Raw genomic sequence first — 21,916 nt, 5'->3', positions numbered from 1 at the left:
TCTAGCGCGTCGTTCAGCAGTTTGAGGCCATGAGCAGCTTCACTTCAGGTATTATGACTTGTGTGCACGGACGTAATTGAATTCTGGGAAGTTCAGAGTTGATTTGGAAAGAGAATTCTCATTTCAGAAGCTTTAAGTTGAAAGAATTGACTAAGGTTGAATTTTTGAGTAAACAACCTCGGAATTGGGATTCAAGGTTCCAGCAGGTTTGTAGGATAATTTCAGACTTGGGCGTATATCCGGACTGGGTTTTGGAAGACCCGGGAACGTTTCGGCGCCTATATGGAAGTTAGCATTTTTAGAAGAATCTCATAAGTTTGGATGGAAGTGCATTTCAGGGTTATCAATGTCCGTTTGATATTCCGAGTCTGGGAATAGCTCCGTATGGTAATTCTAGTATTGGGAGCGTGATCAGAAGTGAATTCGGAGGTCTGTAGGTCATTTTGGAGTCATTTGGCTAAATATAGAAATTTGAAGATTTTTGAGAAGTTTGACCGAGAGTTGACTTTTTGATATCAGGGTCGAATTCTTATTCTGGAAGTTGTGGTAGGTCCGTAATGTTAAATGTGACTTATGTGCAAATTTTAAGGTCAATCAGACGTAATTTGATATATTTCGGCATCGAGTATAGAAGTTTGAAGTTCTAAGTTCATTAAACTTGAATCGGGTTGCGATTCATGATTTCGATGTTGTTTGAGGTTATTTCAATGCTCGACTAAGTTCGAATAAGGTATTAGGACTGGTGAGGTTTGGTTGAGGTCCCGGGGCCTCGGGTGTGTTTTGGATGCTCAACGGGTCGATTCGTGCCTTGTGAGGATTGCTGGTTTTCTGGTGTGAGTGCAGCAGGTTTTTACCCTATGCGAATGCGTGAATGGATCTAGGATCGCATAGTGTAATATTGGAGGTTGTTGGTTTTGGCTTATGCGATCGCAGGGGTGTATGTGCGATCGCGTAGAGGAAGAAATTGGAGGCTGATGGTTTTGGCTTATGCAATCGTAGGGGTGTGTTTGCGATCATATTGTGCAAGAATTTGGAGGCCCTGGGATTGGCTTATGCGATCGCATAGAAGGGTCGCCTGGGCAGTGAAGTGATTTAAAATGGGTTTTGGCTCATTTTTATCTCAAATATTTCATGGGAGCCGATTTTGGAGCAACTTTGGAGTGTCATTTTCATCACCAAGCATGAGGTAAGTGATTTCTACTAGTTTTGAGTCAATACAAGGTTTATATATGAATTTAGACATGGAAATTAGTGGAAATTTGGGGTTTTGAGGAAGACCTAGAAATTTGATATTCTTGAATATTTACCACGATTTTGGATATGAAATTAAGAGAATCATATATTTGAGTTCGTGAGTTCATGGGTAAACTTTATCTTCGAAAAATTTCGGAATCCGGGCACGTGGGCCCGAGGGCAATTTTGTCAACTTTTCGATCGGGGTTAGAAATTGATATAAATTGGATTGTAATGAGTAATTGAACATGTATTAATGGATTTGCATAATTATTGGCTAGTTTTGGAGCATTGTGCATCGATTCGAGTCTTCGGAAGGGCGTGGAATGCCGGTTGTGGATCTTCGGAGCGAGGTGAGTCTCCTTTCTAACCTTGTAAGAGGGAATTGTCCCCATAGATGAAATAATTGGTTATGTGCTTCTATTTGTGGGGGCGATGTACGCACGAGGTGACGAGAGTCCGTGCGTAGCTACTATTATATTTAAGTCCGGGTAGTCTAGGACACAAAAGCATGCTATACTTGGATTATTTGTAATCTTGTTGACAGTTTGAATTGCTTAAATCACATCGAATTAGTACATGAATTTCTAAAAAGATTTAAACTTCATTTTCTTAAATTGTTAAAAGAGAATTGGTTTTCTTTGGATAATTGTTTCCTGATGACTTCTTGATTGACTGTCTGTGCGTGTTTAAATTTTGGAATGGGTCGAACGCCTCGGTAGATTAAATAGATGCATCTATGGTTCGCGCCATACCCTATGGCAGTGCACAGTTAAATATTGTTGGATCGGGCCGTACGACCTCGGCATGATTTGTGCATGCTTGTATTGCTTGCCTTGAAACTTATTGAAATTTGTATTGCCCCTTCCCGGCTTGAGAATATGTGCATAAATGATGAAAAAAGAAATTTGGAAATTTCGCATAAAAGAAAGAATTGTTTACATGTTTCACCCTATTGAATTACAAATCCTGTTTATATAAATCCTCGATTCATTATATTATGGACGTATCATTATTGGACCACTAGTAAGTGTCGAAGTCGACCTCTCGTCTCTACCTCTTCAAGATTAGACGTGATACTCATTGGGTACACGTTGTTTTCGTACTCATACTACACTTCTGTGTATTTTTGTTGCACGGGCATATGCATCTCTAGTGGCCTAGTAGGCGTAGCAGCATGGTTGACACAGAGACTTAGGTGAGCTGCACTTCCTGAGATGACCCGGAGCTAGCAGAGTCTCTTCCAGGTTATTGTATTTATTTTCTGTCCAATTTGTATTCCGGACGGTTGTTGTATTGTATTGCTTCCTAGAAATAGCTCATGCACTTGTGACACCGGGTTTTGGGATATTTATGGGGTATTTTGTATTGACTTCTTGACATGTATATTTAATTTGAACTGAGTATCTTTTACTAGTAAAAATTGAAGAAAAAAAATCAGAGTTTTTCACAATTGTTTAAAGGAGAATTTAATTAAGTATTTATGGTTGGTTTGCCTGGCAGCGGTGTCCAGCCATCACAACCCTCAGTGGATTTTGGGTCGTGACACTCTCCAAGAACTTGTCCAAGGTTCCAAGAACAAAAGTCAAGAGAAATCAACACAAATCCTCATCAAAGGTGTTAAAGACTACAAGAGAATACTTCTATGATATTGTGGTGTGATTGAGGGCTATTGTGAGCTAAGTTGGGATGAGGTTTCAAGTTGTAGATGTTTTCCAAGGTATGTATAATATCTTATTGATTGTGCCTAAGGTTAATCTTGTGTTGGTTGTGTTGTTTGAGTGAAAAACCATAAGATGCACTTGAAGAAACATGGGATACGGTTGTCTTTTTGGTTGGACTATTTTATGGTTAAAAATATGGTTTGTGGTGGCTGAAAATTGTGAGAAATAATTTGATAATGTTGTGGTTGTTGTTGTTAAGCTTTCCTAGGTGTTAATTAAGTTGATTGAAGAAGGAAGGATGAAAAATAAGTGATTGACGATAAATTAAGGTGCCAGACGTATGGGGTTGTTTTGGAAGGCATTTTGTGGTGGTTTTAAACTAGAAATAATATGGTACATATAAGTATGATGTTCTGAAGGTTGTAAATTAATTTATGGAATAAGAGTTGGATTCAGTTTATATCTTGTTATGAGTAAAAAATGAGCTTGCCACTCAATATGATTGTTAAGATAATTGGAAAAAACTCATATTGGATTATATTTGTTGTTGTTGGGCTATTGATAACCCTTAGTGGTTTTTGGGATGTATTAAAAATAGGGGAGTTGCTGCCCGATTTTCCTTAAGTCATGTGACTAGACAAATACGATAGTACGACATTATATATTAACGGCAATATCATTTCACTTGTTGTAGATGCAAGAAGTTGTGTTGAGCTTGGTTGAGTAATAGGAAGAGATCATACAGGTATGTTAAGGCTAAGTCCTTCCTTTATTTTGGCATGATCTTGTAATTACACAAGTTTGATAACGAGGCATAAAGAGAAATTTATATTCCTGAATTTATGTACATTTTTCTAGTCTCATAAGTTACAGTATTCTCCCTTATCATATGCAATTGAGTATTGTCTTCTTCCAGTCAAGAGAGCAGAGAGCCTATATATACAGTATTACAGTATTTTTATTACCATCAAGCTATAATCGATGGGCAGACCCCTATTGGGCAACCTCTGATCATATGGTAAGTTATATACCGAGCCTACTGCGATCGAGCACCTATGAGCGAGCCCAGCATGTCTGAGATACAGAGAGTAGTATGGCCGAGCGCCTATGAGTGAGCCTACTACGGAAGAACAGTTATATATATACCGAGCCTTATAGGGTCGGACAACTATTTTACTTACTATATTGAGAGAGTTAAGTCAGTATCAACAGGTAAGCATATCTTCAGATTATCTTTGACTCTCAGTTACTTTCAGTTATTATATTATCAGTTCAGTTTCAGCTTTTAGTTATTTTGTTGCCTTACATACTTGGTATATTATTTTGTACTGATGTCTCTTTTGCTGGGGATGCTGCATTTCATGCCTGCAGGTCCTGATAAACAGCCGGATAGATCTTCCCAGTAGATAGAGTCAAACATCAGCTTGGTTGGTACGCTCCACTTTCTCGGAGTTACCAGGTCTATACCTTGGAGACTATTTTACATATACAGGTTTGATGGGTAGGTTGAGGCCCTGCCCCGACCATAATACAGTTCAGTTATCTCTAGAGGCTTGTAGACGAGTCCTGTATATTTTGTATATCAGTAGATGTTCATGGCGGCTTTGTCGGCCTGCACGGTTATATATATTAGCTTTTGGGTATGTTTACCCCACAGATGAGAGAAACGTTATTTTTTAGACGATTCAGAATATGGCCTTATCGACCTACCTTGAGGGTTACCCTCCAGAGTTCACAGTTACAGAGTGGTACGCTCGGCCGAGTACGGGTTACCCCTCCAGAGTTCGTAGTTATAGAGTGGTACGCTCGGGCCGAGTATGGCATCGGGTGCTCGTCGCGGCCCATCGGCTTGGGTCGTAACAGTTTTGGTCACTATTTATCCACAATTCAACGCTTCTGTGCAGCATTGGAAGTAATTTGTTGTTATGGATGATTTTGATCATTATTTTAAGCCTTTATACAATATAGTGCTTCTTCTTTCCTTGCGGATCTTGTATCTGTAATCCTTCTCAAGAACATCATACAAAATTTTCCCTACTCCAGGTATGTTAAGGCTATCCCTTCTTTCTTTTGGCATGATCCCAGTAACGATACGTAAACGTAATGTTATTCCATAAGTAGTTCTACTCTTAGCAGTAAAGGATGTTTATGTTATTCATTCATTTAAAAGGATATTCAAGCATGTCTAAGTATGTTCGTAGGTCTCTATTGAGGTATTTGATAAAGATATTAATGTTCATAATATAGTAATACATGCATCTTGTCACAACCCTAAAATCGACACATTCGTGATGGCCCTATCGAGAAACTAGGCCAGCCGACAAAATTCCCATTCAAACCATTATTCCATAAAAGTCATTTTTATGCCATTAATTAACAAAATATCTCACAAAATAAGTTTAAATAAGCAGTGCGGAAATATAACACAAGCCCGACATCGGGGTGTTACTAGTTATGAGCAACTATGAATTCGTCTAGGAATAAGAAAGGCTAACATAGTTCGAAAAGAAAATACTAAGACAATCTGAGTAAGGTAAGAAAGAGAAGTGCAGGGCTGCAAACGCCAAGCAACTACCTAGCCAACTCCAGAGACCTGCTGGAAGACTGATCAGCACTCACTATCGCGTCCCAAGGCTCCTGGATCTGCACTAATATGAGTACACCAACTCAGTAAGTAATAAAAGTAAAAGCAGCTGAGCAGTAAGAAAACAGGTAATTCCACGTCATAACACTACAACAAAATAGTATATGTCCAGAACAATACAGAAAATCCATTAACTCGTAAAAACAACTCACTTTTAGTAAAACCTTTTTAAAACATCTTTCAATAGTTTCAAACAAGTGGTGAAACAGTGAGTAAAAGTGATAAAATGTAAACAGTCCCTCGGGCAAAACATATACCATGAACTGCCCCTCAGGGAAAATATCAATAGAACCATCCCCTCGGGCTACCTCACAGTCACTCGAATCAGCCCCTCGGGCAACAATATGAATCAACAGCAACCCCTCAGGCTACATCACATCACTTACACTGGGTACCCGCGCTCACTGGTGGTGTTCAGACTTCGGAGGGGCTCCTATAGCCCAAGTGCTATCATAAGCCATATTGTGGCATAATAAATCAGACCCTCGGCCTCTCATATATCACAAATCAGTACAACATGCTGCATCGCGTAGTTCGATCCCATGATATCCTCACATCACAAGCCCTCGGCCTCACTTAGTCAGAAACCTCTTAAGCCACTCAGGCAATAGTAAAACAGGATGTTGAGCCCAAAATATTATTTAAAGTATCAAAATAGAGTAAATACGTTGTGAAATCAGTAAAACACAGCATGATTGAATACAGATATTAGGTTAAAACAGTAAGGAATAGTAGTAAAATGCCCCTAAGGATCCAAACAATTGTATAGCATTCAGCCCAAAACATAGTATTACTTTCCAAAACACAACAGTATCAAATAGTTTTCAATCAGATACATGACTTAATAGTCGTACAGGACAGACCAAGTCACAATCCTCAACAGTGCACGCCCCCACACTCGTCATCTAGCGTGTGCGCCACCTCAAAGTAGCACCACGATGTGAAATCCAGGGTTTCATACCCTCAGGACAATATTTACAATCATTATTTACCTCAACCCAGTCCAAACTCTAGCCCGCGATGCCCTTGTCTCTTGAATCGGCCTCCAAATGCTTCGAATCTAACCAAAACCATATTCATGTCGTCAATATTAGCTAAAGGAACAAGGCCTACGCAAAAATAATCAAATTACATCAAAAATTCCGAAATTGGCCAAACCCAACCCCCGGGCCCACTTATCGAAATTCGATAAAAACCACACCACAAGAATTCTTATCCTTCCACGAGTCTATACATACCAAGAACATCAAAATCGGACACAAAATGGACCCTCAAATCCCCAATGGAAACTCTCCAATACCAAGCCCTAATTCACCAATTTTAACCCTTAATTTCCAATTATTTCAAGCCTAATCAGTAAGATAATGTCATAGAATCGAGTATTGGGTTCAAAAATCTTACCTCCAAGCGTTATCCCTTGAATCCCTCTTCAAATCCTCTCAGAAAGCTCTCAAACTGTCTCAAAAATGGTGGAACAAAGCTGAAATTTGCGAAGGCGGGTTTATGTAGTTTCTGCCCAGGCAGTTCCGCACCTACGGACAAATTACCGCACTTGCGGACAAATCTCCGCTTCTGCGGATTTTCACTTAAAATCCCTCATCCGCACCTACGGTCAATCAATCGCACTTGCGGGCTCACAGGTGCGCCTCAACTCCTGCTTCTGCGCTGCCCAACCACATCTGCAGCCTTTCCTCGCTTCTGCGGTTATCGCACCTACGGTCCCCTAACCGTAGGTTTGGTTATGATAGAACCAACAGCTTCAACTGCATTCTCCAACTTCCAATCTTTTTGATAACCATCCGAAATCATCCCGAGGCCCCCGGGACCTCATCCAAAAATACGAACAAGTCACATACCACTATTCAAACTTGTACCAAACCTCGAAACATTCAAAATAACGCTGAAACGCCAAATCACCCTCGGATTAAAGCCTAACGATTCCAAAACTTTTGAATTCCGCAAACGATCAAAAAGTCTATCAAACCTCACCCAAATGACCTGAAATTTTGCACACATGTCCCAAATGACACAACGGACCTACTCCAATTTCCAGAATTCCATTCCGACCCGATATCAAATTTTTCACTATTGACCAGAAAACGCCAAAATTCCAATTTTGCCAATTCAAGCCTAAATCTACCATGGACCTCCAAAATATATTCCGATCATGCTCCTAAGTCCTAAATCACCTCATGAAGCTATCCGAACTGTAAAACCAAGTTCCGAGACCATTTACTCATAAGTCAATTTTCGGTTGACTTTTCCAACTAAAGTTTCCCAAAAAGAGACTAAGTGTCTCATCTCTCTACAATACCACTCTGAACCTAAACCAACTAAAGCGATACAACGAAATATAGCTGAACAACACATAAAGAAGCAGAAACAGAGCGGTAACTCATAAAACGACCAGCTGGGTCGTTACACATCTTCATGCATATGCATTTACCACCAAGCTACGGCCGGTTGGGCAGTTATATATTTATCACTGTGCTACAACCAGTTGAGCAGTCATGCATCTTCATCTACAATCGTGCTACAACCGGTTGGGCAGACATGAATTTACTACCGGGCTACGGCCGGTCGGGCAGTTACTACCGGGTGGACAGTTATGTATCATTATTTATCACCGGTGGGGCTGTCATACATTTACCATTGTGCGACGGTTGGTCGGGCAGTTACCGCTGATCAGTTGGGCAGTCATGCATCATATGATATGGATAATAATCTCAAAGTGAAGCATTATATATATAAGTATCATAAGTATGCATATACGGTGGCACTTCAGAGATTCAGGTTGATTCTTATATGCCTTTAATTAATGTTGAATTATGGTTATGTTTCAGCTCTGCCTTACATACTCAGTACATTATTTGTACTAACGTCCTTTTGCTTGGGACACTGCATTCATGCCTGCAGGTATAGATAATCAGTTTGATGAGCCCTCATAGTAGACGAGATTTGTAATGACCCGACTAGTCATTTTGAGCTCTAGCACGTCGTTCAGTAGTTTGAGGCCATGAGCAGCTTCACTTCAGGTATTACGACTTGTGCACACGATCAGAATTGAATCCCGGGAAGTTCGAAGTTGATTTGGAAAGAGAATTCTCATTTCGGAAGCTTTAAGTTTTAAGAATTAGCTAAGATTGGATTTTCGAGTAAATGACCTCGGAATCGGGATTCGAAGTTTCCAGCAGGTTTGTATGATGATTACGAACTTGGGCGTATGTCCGGATCGGGTTTTGGAATACCCGGGAACGTTTTGGCACCTATTGTGGAAGTTAGCATTTTGAAGGAATTTCATAAGTTTGGGTTGAAGTGCATTTCAGTGTATCGATGTCCGTTTGGGATTCCGAGTTTGGGAATAGCTCCGTATGGTGATTCTAGAGTTGGGAGCACGATCAGAAGTGAATTCAGAGGTCCATGGGTTGGTTTGGAGTCATTTGGCTAAAGATATAAATTTGAAGGTTTTTGAGAAGTATGACCAGAAGTGGACTTTTTTATATCAGGGTTGGAATTTGATTCCGGAAGTTGGAGTAGGTCTGTAATGTCGAATATGACTTGTGTGCAAAATTTGAGGTCAATCGGACGTGATTTGATAGGTTTAAACACCAAAAGTAGAAGTTTGAAATTTTAGAGTTCATTAATCTTGAATTGGAGTGTGATTCGTGGTTTTAGCATTGTTTTATAAGATTTGAGGCCTCGAGCAAGTCTGTAATGTGTTTTGGGACTGGTTGGCATGATTGGTTGGGGTCTCAGGGGCCTCGGGTGAATTCCGGGTGGTTAACGGATCGAATTGGAACTTGAAGGATGAGCTGAAGGGGTCTGGTTGCTGGTGTAACCGCTTCTGCGGAGGGTTCACCGCAGAAGCGGCCCCGTAGAAGCGAGGAAGGGGACCACAGAAGCGGTTAGAAGTGAAGGAGTTAGAGGCCGCAGGTGCGAAGAAATTCCCGCACTTGCGTGATCGCAAATGCGGTCGGTGCAGCATAAAAGTGGGTTGGGGCAGCTGGAGGAGGACCGCAGAAGCGGTATTGGAACCGCACCTGCGGAACCGCAAAAGTGGTCAAGTGACCGCAGGTGCGGAAAGGTCTAGAGACAGTGAGTGTTTTAAAAATCGGGATTTGGCCATTTTTCTCTCATATTTTCTTGGCTTGGGCGATTCTTGGAGGGTTTCAAGAGGGAATTTTCATCATCAACGATAAGGTAAGCTATCCCCACCTATCTTGAGTTAAATATATTGATTATGTACGGATTTGAGCATGAAATTGGTAGAAACTTGGGGTTTGAGGGAAAACCTAGAAAATTGATATTCTTGAAATTTGACCACGATTTTGGGTATGAAATTTAGAGTAAATTATATATTTGAGTTCGTGAGGTTGTGGGTAAACTTATCCTTCGAAATTTTTTGGAATCTGAGCACATGGGCCTGAGGGCATTTTTGTCAACTTTTCGATCGGGGTTAGGAATTGCTATAAATTGGATTGTAATGAGTACTTGAGCATATATTAATGGATTTGCATAATTATTGGCTAGCTTTAGAGCGTTTAGCATCGATTCGGGTCTTCAGAAGGGCGTGGAAATGCCGGTTATGAATCTTCGGAGCGAGGTGAGTCTCCTTTCTAACCTTGTAAGAGGGAATTGTCCCCATAGGTGAAATAATTTGTTATGTGCTCCTATTTGTGGGGGCTACGTACGCACGAGGTGACGAGAGTCCGTGGTAGCTACTATTATGTGTAAGTTCGGGTAGTCTAGGTCCCAAAAGCATGTCATACTTGGAATATTTATAACCTTGTTGACAGTTTGAATTGCTTAAATCATATCGGATTAGTAAATGAATTTCTAAAAAGATGTAAACTTCATTTTCAAAAATCTCTTAAAGAGAATTGGCGTTTCTTTGGATAATTGTTCCCTGTTGACTTCTTGATTGAATGTATGTGTGTGTTTAATTTCGGAATGGGCCGAACACCTCGGTAGATTAAATAGATGCATCTATGGTTCGCGCCATTCGACCCTCTAGTAGTGCACAATTTAAATATTATTGGATCGGGTCGTACGACCTCGGCATAATTTGTGCATGCTTGTATTGCTTGCCTTGAGAGTTATTGATATTGATATTTGCTCTCCCCGGCTTCAGATAATTGAAAATTTATAAATTGTGAATCCGGAGACTTTTAATATACAGAGGAACTTTTACCTGTTCATGAATTAATTGAAATTACTGTCGTTCTTAATAAATCCATGATTATTCACATTAATAATATACTACTGATGGACCACTAGTAAGTATCGAAGTCGACCTCTCGTCTCTACTTCTTCGAGATTAGACGGGATACTCGCAGGGTACACGTTGTTTTCGTACTCATACTACACTTGTTGTGCATTTTTGTTGCATAGGTTTATGTGTGGCTAATGGCTTAGTGGCATGGTTGGTACGGAGTCTTAGGTGAGCTGCATTATCGAGACGCCCCACGGTCAGCAGAATCTTCTTTAGAGTATTGTATTGTATTTTCATTTCTGTCCACTTGTATTCCGGGCAGTCACTGTATTTTATTTCACTCACTAGTAAATGCTCATGTACGTGTGACACCGAATTCTGGGATGATCACGGGATTTTATTTCAGTAGTTAAATTTTGTAAAGACATCCTTATTTATTCAGTGGAGATTATTATTTATTATTTATTTGTTTAAAAGAAATTATTTCAAAATAATTAAAATGAGAAATTGCTAGTAAATGGTAGTTGGCTTGCCTAATAGTGGCGTCCGGCGCCATCATGACCTTTAGTGGATTTTGGGTCGTGACAAGATTGGCATTCAGCGAAGGATTGGTAAGACTCCACCTCATTCGGAGTGCAGTTGAGTCTATGAGTCATCGTGTCAGAGTTTTGCTACAGACTTATAAGTAGACAGGTACATTGTCCATTTGATGTGAAGTAATCTTAGAGGCTTTGTAGACATAGGTTCATTTTGTGCAGTATGTCAGAGACCTTGACGGCCCATATGTATTCATGTTTTAAGAACGATAGTTTATTGATACAGTGTTGCCCACTTACCGTTGTACATTACGAGTTGTGGTCATGTGGGCCCATGATAGTTACAAAAGGAATGAGTTCAGCTAATTCGACCTATGTATGTTGTAGTTTTGGTCGAATGATCATGTGTTACAAAGTGGTTCGCTCGGGCCGCTCGGCACCGGGTGCCAACCACGCCTCCCCAAGTTTGGGGCGTGACATGGACCAAATAGCATGTTTGGCCATGTTTATTTTTAGCCAAAAGTACTTTTTTGGTCAAAAGTATTTTTTTCGATGTTAAAGTGTTTGACCAAGCTTTTAGAAGGAATAAAAATATTTTTGGGTAGAAGTAGAAAAAAATAGATTCTTTTCAAAAATTCTTTTGAGAAAAATACCCTTAATAGCACTTTTTAAAAATTTGATCAAACTCTAATTGGTACTCAAAAGTATTTTTCAAATTAATTAGCCAAACACAAGTTGCTTCCCACAAAAGTATTTTTTTTTTTAAAAACACTTTTTAAAATAAGTTAATATTAAAAGTTAGGCTTATAATTACTATTTAACAACCAATCATAATAATTGCTGAAAAAGTTTCTTAAATGAAGGGGTGTCTCAACTGAATTTGTACAACTGTTGAGAGTGGTAGGTAAAAGTCACCACTTTCAACAGAATCACTTCTCCGCCTACCTCTCGTTTCCCACGCGCTAGCTCATAGCGCGTTAGCCAATCGGATATTATTTTAACTTTTTACATTTTCAAGATCCATCCAACTCCAACCACCCCACTCTTTCTATATATACTGCAGCGATTCCTCGCTTCAAACTCGTGTCTCGTTCCCCTTCTTCTTAATCTTAAGGATCAAGAACCAATAGTGGTGTAAGTCATATACCGGTTCTTTCTCTTCCTAAAGGTACGCTCTGTCATTCGTCCCTTTCTTTGTCTCTTCTCTACCACCCATTTCTTGTTCCAAATTCTTCAACTTCTGTTTTTTAGTTGTGTTTTCTCCGTTTGTGTGTTCTTTCTCAAGATTGTTTGATAAATCAAACACCAAATTGGTCTTTGTTTGCTTTAGATCTATTGGTATGTACGTTAACCATTTCATAATTCTATTTTGGCTCATTCAGGGTCCATTTTAGTTTCATCTTTTTAGTTCTTTTTCTTTTGATTTAGATTTAGATCTATTGTTATTGGAAGGTCAGTTTTTTTTAGTACCCCAAATTGGTTTCTTGATTTGATGTGAATCTATTGGTATAAATTCTGCTAGTATGTGGTATTTGTATTTCTATGCATGAGAGTTGAGTTTTAGATCTGTGTGATATGGGGTGTAGATCTGGATACAGGTATTTGTTAATTCATTGGATCTGTCTTTGTGAAATTTTGTTCGAGTATGGCAGCATTGTTTATATTGGATGAAACTTAGATCTGACGTTGATAGATCTGATTGTATAATTGGGTTATTCAATATGTGGAGTACTATATGATTGAACACGAGATGCTTTCTGTATTGGGCTTCCCTTTTGCTGTCTTGTGTTTCTATCCCAGTTTAATGGTGGTAGCAGTATAGTCACGGGATAAGCTTCAATCTGGGTTGATTATCTTATTTATAACTTAGCATTGTGTACTTGTTTGGTGTTTGTACATTGTCTAAAATTTCATTCTCTGTTTAGTAGCAGTAGTAGTACAATACTATATGACAATTGTTACTTTTTCACTGGTCAAGAAAATTTATTACTGTGAAGGGACAAGCTCAGCTTCTAGTAATGTACTTTCTGTGGACACATAAATTACATATTTAATAAGAGCAACACGTGTAAGTGCTCCCAACCCCAATTCCAAAAAAATTTAAATAATTAATACTACTCCCCCGTGAACTCATTTGATGGGTATGGAGTTCAAGAAAAGAAAAAAGACGAACTTGTGTTTAAAACGAATCACATGTATTTTGTGTGATTATAAATGATTACATAAACGTAAATTATTTCCAAATATGGAAAGAGGTCATTTTTTTGCACGGATTAAAAAGGAAATAGGTTCACATAAATTGAATGAACAGAGTAGTACTACTTAGCTGCATAGCTGCATATCATTTTTATGCTTTTTGTGTATGTCAATGTGATATTTCTACCAGTTTTAACAAAATGTGATATATCTACCAGATTTAACGAATGTGATCTGTTTAAATATCCTGATTGAGTACTTGTCTGATTGGCTGTATTTGGTGCATCAGCAAAAATGGCATCTCACATTGTTGGATATCCCCGTATGGGCCCAAAGAGAGAGCTGAAATTTGCTCTCGAGTCTTTCTGGGATGGGAAGAGCAGTGCTGAGGACTTGAAGAAGGTGGCTGCAGACCTAAGGTCTTCCATCTGGAAACAGATGGCTGATGCTGGCATCAAGTACATCCCCAGCAACACATTCTCTTACTATGATCAGGTGCTTGACACAACTGCAATGCTCGGTGCTGTCCCAGCTAGGTACAATTGGGCTGGTGGTGAGATAGCATTTGACACTTACTTCTCCATGGCCAGAGGAAACGCCTCTGTCCCTGCTATGGAGATGACCAAGTGGTTTGACACCAACTAGTAAGTGACATATCAATCTTTCCCGTTTCATATGTTAGAATTATCTTGATTTCCACATACTTATAGATGATTTGTTTGCTTTTTGATCCAGCCATTTCATTGTCCCTGAGTTGGGACCTGATGTTAACTTTTCTTATGCTTCTCACAAGGCAGTAGATGAGTACAAAGAGGCCAAGGGGGTAAGTGACTTCATTTTCTTATTTTCAATTTATGAGACATATTTTGTTCTCTCTCCTTTTAGAGGAGAAGTCTCTTAAATTTGAGGTGGTATGTCTGCATGGGGGTTTTACCTTTTGTGCCAATTATGTATGATGATCAGAAACTTGTGATACATATTAGGTGGTGAGGAGGCAGTACATTTTCTTTTTTCCATTTTTCTTACGAACAGGGGTCACCACTGATGTTAATCTTTATGATCCTTATACCAATTACAGAATGCAAAATCTTTTGTTCATATGTAACTTTTCTTTATTTATTCACGAAATTAAGAGATTAAATTGGTGACTAAGTGATCTTGACATTTTTACTGCAGCTTGGTGTAGACACTGTTCCAGTCCTTATTGGTCCAGTCTCATACTTGTTGCTATCCAAACCTGCTAAGGGTGTTGAGAAATCCTTCCCTCTTTTGTCACTTCTTGACAAAATCCTTCCAATCTACAAGTACGAAAGTTTTTTCTCTTTCCTTTCTCGCACCCTAGTTCCAATTCATTCCATTTTAACATGAATTTATTGATGCAGGGAAGTTATTGCAGAATTGAAGGCTGCTGGTGCTTCTTGGATTCAGTTTGATGAACCTACACTTGTGTTGGATCTCCAAGCTCACCAATTGGAAGCCTTCACTAAGGCCTATGCCGAGTTGGAATCATCTCTGTCTGGTCTTAACGTTCTCACTGAAACCTACTTCGCTGACGTCCCTGCTGAAGCATTCAAAACCCTCACTGCTTTGAAGGGAGTTACTGCCTTTGGTTTTGACTTGGTTCGTGGAACTCAGACCCTTGATTTGATCAAAGGTGGCTTCCCTTCAGGCAAGTACTTGTTTGCTGGAGTGGTTGACGGAAGGAACATCTGGGCAAATGATCTTGCCGCATCTCTTAACCTCCTGCAATCTCTTGAGGGTATTGTTGGAAAAGGTTTGTAACTCATGTCTGTGCACTCGATAGTTGATTTTGCATGTGATTTGGTTCAGATGATAACTCTTTCTGTATTCTTCTTTTTGCAGACAAACTTGTTGTCTCCACATCTTGCTCACTTCTCCATACTGCTGTTGATCTTGTCAATGAGACTAAGCTAGATGATGAAATCAAGTCATGGTTGGCATTTGCTGCCCAAAAAGTCGTTGAAGTTAACGCTTTGGCCAAGGCATTAGCTGGTCACAAGGATGAGGTATAGTTGATCTTAACTAAGTCATCTTTAAAAAAGTGGCTCCCAAAAATATATCTTTGTCCATTCTTATATAAAACATATTGAGAAAAGCGACTTCCAATAACTAAAGTTATTTTATTAACTCTTGTTATATGTGAAATGGTATCTCTTTCATGGTTAAATTTCTTGGATTTTACTTTCAGGCGTTCTTCTCTGCAAATGCTGCCGCTCAGGCTTCCAGGAAATCCTCTCCCAGAGTGACAAATGAAGCTGTCCAAAAGGCTGTAAGTGAAGAACTAAGAGATTGTTAACTCCTGATGACCTTGTTTTGAGGATCACGTTGTACTTACCAATTTATGCTCTTTTGATTTCTCAGGCTACTGCTCTTAAGGGTTCCGACCACCGCCGTGCTACAAATGTCAGTGCTAGACTTGATGCCCAACAAAAGAAACTTAACCTCCCAGTTCTCCCAACCACCACCATTGGGTCCTTCCCTCAGACGGTGGAGCTTAGGAGAGTTCGCCGTGAATACAAGGCCAAGAAGTGAGTATTATCACCTGTTATTTACTTGTCGTTGTCAGATTCCTGGAACCTGGCTTCTGATAATGTCTTATGCTCTAGGATCTCTGAGGAAGAGTATGTTAAGGCCATCAAGGAAGAAATCAAGAAGGTTGTTGTTCTCCAGGAAGAGCTCGACATCGATGTGTTGGTTCACGGAGAGCCCGAGGTAAGGCAAATTACCTTGATTTACTGGCAAAGCTAAGCTGTACTTTACTCCTTATTACTTTCATGCCTATTTTCCTGCCTTAATCTTTTTTATGGATTTTAGTAACTCTGGATGTTCAATGCTTACAGAGGAATGATATGGTTGAATACTTCGGGGAGCAGCTTTCTGGTTTTGCCTTCACTGCTAATGGATGGGTTCAATCTTATGGATCTCGATGTGTGAAGCCACCAATTATCTATGGTGATGTGAGCCGCCCCAACCCAATGACCGTATTCTGGTCCACAACAGCTCAGAGCATGACCAAGCGCCCAATGAAGGGAATGCTTACCGGACCAGTTACCATTCTCAACTGGTCTTTTGTCAGAAATGATCAGCCAAGGTAACCTTTTACCTCCTTATAAGTTGGGAACAGGGGAGAAGATTTCTTATAATAAATTCTTATAGTGTTACAAGTCAATGTTGATTTGTATATCTCCGTTTCCAGATTTGAAACTTGCTACCAGATTGCTTTGGCCATTAAGGATGAAGTGGAAGATTTGGAGAAGGCAGGCATCACTGTTATCCAAATTGATGAAGCGGCTTTGAGAGAGGGGTTGCCTCTAAGGAAGGCTGAGCACGCTTTTTACTTGAACTGGGCTGTCCACTCCTTCAGAATCACCAACGTAGGCATTCAAGACACCACCCAGGTCCTCAATCTGACATTGTTACTTCAACTTTGAACTTGTTTATTATTATCTCTGCTTCTTGTTCACGAGACGTTTTTTATGTCCTTCAGATCCACACACACATGTGCTACTCCAACTTCAATGACATTATCCACTCTATCATTAACATGGATGCTGATGTGATCACAATTGAGAACTCACGATCCGATGAGAAGCTTCTCTCAGTTTTCAGGGAGGGGGTGAAGTATGGTGCTGGAATTGGCCCCGGTGTCTATGACATCCACTCCCCTAGAATACCATCAACGGAGGAGATTGCTGACAGAGTTAACAAGATGCTTGCTGTTCTTGACACCAACATCTTGTGGGTCAACCCAGATTGTGGTCTCAAGACTCGCAAGTACGCTGAGGTAAAGCCAGCCCTCGAGAACATGGTTTCTGCTGCCAAGGCCATCCGCACCCAACTTGCCAGCACCAAGTGAGTCAGATGAAGGAGTCGCGACATATCAAGATTCCCTTTTTCATGAAGCAGAAAATTCTATGTTGATTTTTAATCATTGTGTTGGCAACAAAATATTGTTGTGTAGGTTAGCTCTGCCCGCTGGGCATTTTCTTCTTGTCTTTGAGCCATTTCCTTTTCGGAAGAAATTATATCCAATGTATTATGATGTTTATGGGTCGATTTTGTTACTATGCGTTATTTCATACATTTTGATAGTGACATTTTCATTCATATTGCAATCTCTCACCCACAATCCCCTCATATCAAGGTGGATTGCAATCTAACTTATGCAGTTGCTCCTTGATTCTCTACTACTCATATCAATCAAAAAACTTATTCCTAGTTTAGGGAATTGTGGTATCCGTACATGTATCAACCCCTAAAAATTAGTTTGCATTGGTTTCCTCACGGCCTTAACTATACCATGTCCTGCAAATCCTTAATTACTTAACGCACTTCTTAAGAATGAAGACTTTCAATTAATGTGGTTATAAAATCATATCAACCTTTAATATATAAATGTCATTCCTTTTTAAAATAGGCTAAAAGGAATGGTGTCACATACGATAGAACAAAGAGATTTTCTTAAAATTAGCTCTATTTCAGTAGACCAAAAATTTTAGAGTGCGGAAATTCGTTTTTTCTTTTGATTAATTAGAGTTTCTTTTGACAATAATGTTGTGCTAAAAAACAAGTTAGTTTGCTCAAAAATAAAAAATAAAAAATAAATCTACTTTTACAAAGATTAAATAAGTTTCGTTAACCCTGAAATTGGTAGAAGCTACAAATGTGATAATGAGTAAAGACCGTAAGAGACGAATTCTTATTAGCAGTCCCCCTTTCGACATGCATAATATTTGCATCAACAACAACAACAACATACCCATTATAACCTTACAGGTAAAGTCTGAAACGGATAATGTGTACGTAGACCTTATCCCTATCTAGAGAGGTAAAGGGGTTATTTCCAATAGGCCTTCGGCTCAAAAAAGGTGGAAAGAAAGAAAAGGGAAGAAGAAGAAAGAAGGGGAAGAAAGAAAGAAGAGGGAGACAAAAGACGATAAGGAAAAAAAGGAGAAAAAGTAGCATCAAATAGTAATAAGGAGCAACAATTTTCAGTAAAAGGAGAGAAAAAGTAGCATCAAATAGTACAATCAAGGAGCAACAATTTTGAGTAGCAGTTTTCAAAAACAATGGACATGGTTGCTAAGCACTAGATATAATAACAAACTAGAAGGAATTATCTTTCAACCAACAACAAGAATATTACTAGTACTATTAGTAAACCTAGGAGAAACTCACAACTACTTGTCAATCCATCACCTTAATCTTCGACCTCCACACCTTCTTATCGCTAGTCATGTCCTTCGTTAGGTGAAGCACCGACATGTCCTGCTTAGTCACTTCTCCCCAATATTTCTTTGGCCTACCCCTGCCCTTCCTCAAGCTCGTCATGGTCAATTTCTCACACCTCCTGAGCGGGACATCTATGTCTATCCTCCTGACATGCCCAAACCATTATAGTCTCGATTCCCGCAACTTATCTTCTACTGGTGTCACTTCCACCTTGTTCCTAATAACTTCTTTCTAATCTCTGTCTTTCCTAACTTGAAAACCATCACATGCATAATATTTGCAAATACTGGAGAAAAGTATTTGAAAATTTCATGTATGTTTCACAAATTAGAAGGAATTTTCAGCTTCAGCTTGAAACTGAAATGGGTTTTCTGAATCAAAATATTTCAACTACAATAATAATGTTCACGTAAGGCCACTTAGAGAATTTTTCAATAGTACATACTAGGTTATAGATTTTTTATGTATTTATTTAATTATTTATTTTATATATTTACTAGAAAAATTAATACCTTTTCTATCTCAATTTATGTAAAACACTTTTTTTAATCTAGGTTGTTTACCATTAAAATGAGTAATAATTAAATCTGTACAAGATTAAAGATACGTGATTTAATTTAATATGAATGATCTATGAACAGAAAATAATTAAAGTACACAGAAGCAAAATGATCAAACCAAACGTGATGAACAATTAAGTCTGGCTTTCAGATGAACACTAAAGATTGACTTCGGTCCAGCCCTCGAGACGGGCTCGGTTGCAGCCAAATAATTAAGCAGCTGAAGAACACTATTAACATTAACTAGAGAACAAAAATAAACTTTTATTGCTTTGATATGTGTGCCAATAATGGTTTTAAAATAAAAAGGTTATTCCCTTTATATAGCAGGAGAGTTTCAATCCTAGTACAAGTCTAAATAAGGTAAAAATCTTCTCTTCCCAGTAAATGATGATTTGTAGTTGATATCGGGTAGGATTTACATCATTATATCATGTTGATAGAGGATATTACGGCTCTCCGCTTATCGTGCTTAACCATTTTTTCCCTTAATCTCGAACCTTCACTCTGCTTGGACCAGATGTTCAGTCGTATGCGGTCCTAGGTGCACCATTCGTCCTCCCCTAGTTCTGAGATGTGGAACCCCTCGATTTTACTTGAGGTCATACCAGATCATGCTTCCCTCTCGTTTCTTTACCAGGAAATCGGAGGTAACTTTATCCCCGATTTTACCCACACATAGATAGTCCCCGCACTTTTCGAAGATCAGATTTATCGAAATGACGAAAAGTGATTAATTGACCCCGGTTCCTTCCTCCGTACGTTACAATCGCGTCAACGAGATAGTGAAACATCCCATCAATCGAGTCGTTCTAACTTCGGACACATGTCAGTCGTCGATTGACCGTCCTCGAATGCGAAACGTCACACATTAATTACCTCCCTCCTATAAAAGCTTTGGTTCTTTTTTCACTTTTTTACTTTCCGATTTCAAACCTTCTTAAGTTACCCCCGAACTTTTTACTTGCTCATAATTCCTTCAAATCTTCATACATTGTTCTTCACGTCTTATATCTTCATCTCCCATCTTCATATTTTGTCTTTGAATCTAAGTTTTACCTTTATATCTTCATACTCTTCTTCAAACCTTTATATCCGCCTTCAAACATTCATATTCCCAAAATTCGATGGCGAAAACCTTGAGATTCGTGCCTCATAATACCGCCCCTTCAGCTGCCACCCCAGTCGCTGGCATTGAAGCGACTTCACCGGCAGCAGCCCCAGAACCTCCCCTTAAAGACTTTATTCCCGGAGGCCTGCTCCATAGACAATGATTTTAAAGTTGAGAAGGCCTCCAAACAAGGGGATTGTGGTGAAGAGGTGTGGAGGTATATCTGCTCTATAACCGAAGAAATGCTCTCAACGGTCCGAGAGGACTGCAAGTGGGAAGGTAAGGAAATAGTCATCCCCGATCCCAACGAGGACATTACAACTTACGTGGAGAGGTACTTAAGCATTTATACGTTCCCCTTCACGTTTGGCCCTATGGACCTAGTGGTCCTCGACTTTTGTAAAAGGTACTAGGTGTGCCTCGGGCAAATCTATCCATCTTTTTGGAGGATCGTGATCCTCCTATGTAACTTTGTTAATAACACGGAGGAGTCCCAGTTCACTATCGACCATTTACTCTATATCTATGTCCCCCGAATCTTTCGAGGGAAGTTGATCAAGCTTGCCCGACGGGCAAAGAAGGCTCGCTTCTCAAGCATTGATGAAGATAAGGATTGAGGCTGGCAGGAGAGATTCGTTTAAGTGAAGATCGAGGATCTCATTCCCTCTAATTTCATGTCGTTCCCTGAGAAGTGGAGCTCAAAACGTAAGTTTGTCTCCTCATGAGTTGTTAAAATAGTTCTTTGATTTTATTCTTGTTTCTCATTACCTAGTTTTCCCGTTGTGCAGCGATCGCCCGAGTCCCAATGCAATTCCCTATTTCAAGGAGTGGGTCGATAGAATCTGCAAGAAATTAATGTACTTCAAGCGTGAGTGGTGCAAACTCTCAAAAGGCAAGTGGGAGGCCCGTTCCCATGGTGAGTGTCATTCTTCCCTCGATTGAATTTCCTTTTAGTTTTATTGCCGTTTTGACTGGGTCACTTTTTTTCTTCTATAGATTTGCCCAAGACCACCAAGCTACATGTAGTGGATAAGGACGAGGCCTTTTCCCCATCTACAAAACCCTCCCCGTCGAGACAGCCTACCGCCGAAGGCGCTGTGAAGAAGGAGGAGAAGAAGACAAGAAAGAAGGGGTCTTCTGGCTCTCTGGATGCGGACGCCGAGGCCAAGAAAAAGGGTTGTGATCAGGGTCCGAAAGAGCAACAAAAAGAGTACTCGGGTCAAGGTACTGGACCGTGATTCCCTTTACCAGCTCAGGGACTACCCTGAAGATGACAACTTGGAGTTTGTTGCTCACAAGCCGGAAATCCCTGCAGAGGAATGGGTGGCGCCGGAGGCAAGCGACCGTATGACCGAACCCTCTTCAGCTCGGGAGCCCAAGGAAAAGCCTGTGGCCATGGCCTCTCGAGAAACTGCTCCTGCTTCGAGAGAAGTCTCCGACATCATTGACATCCCGGAGTCGCCGTCTCATACGGAGTCTCTATTTGACGAGGCTCAGGCCATTAAAG

General features: G+C 39.8%; 1 protein-coding gene across 1 annotated transcript; it reads left to right on the top strand.

Moving 5' to 3' along the window:
- Positions 1–12,171: 12,171 nt before the first annotated feature.
- On the top strand, positions 12,172–17,613 carry LOC107827442 (5-methyltetrahydropteroyltriglutamate--homocysteine methyltransferase). The gene is made up of 12 exons (XM_016654585.2): positions 12,172–12,457; positions 13,775–14,129; positions 14,221–14,308; positions 14,662–14,789; positions 14,868–15,259; positions 15,349–15,512; positions 15,695–15,775; positions 15,868–16,034; positions 16,113–16,218; positions 16,347–16,597; positions 16,703–16,904; positions 16,994–17,613. The coding sequence occupies exons 2-12, from the start codon at positions 13,780–13,782 to the stop codon at positions 17,360–17,362; spliced, it is 2,298 nt and encodes a 765-aa protein (XP_016510071.1). The 5' UTR covers positions 12,172–12,457; positions 13,775–13,779; the 3' UTR covers positions 17,363–17,613.
- The last annotated feature ends 4,303 nt before the right edge of the window (positions 17,614–21,916 follow it).

This window comes from Nicotiana tabacum, chromosome 22 (assembly GCF_000715075.1).
Source record: "Nicotiana tabacum cultivar K326 chromosome 22, ASM71507v2, whole genome shotgun sequence".
In the NCBI taxonomy this organism is placed as follows: domain Eukaryota; kingdom Viridiplantae; phylum Streptophyta; class Magnoliopsida; order Solanales; family Solanaceae; genus Nicotiana; species Nicotiana tabacum.
Note: the sequence above shows the minus strand (reverse complement) of the source record. Positions and strands in the feature narration are given on the sequence as shown.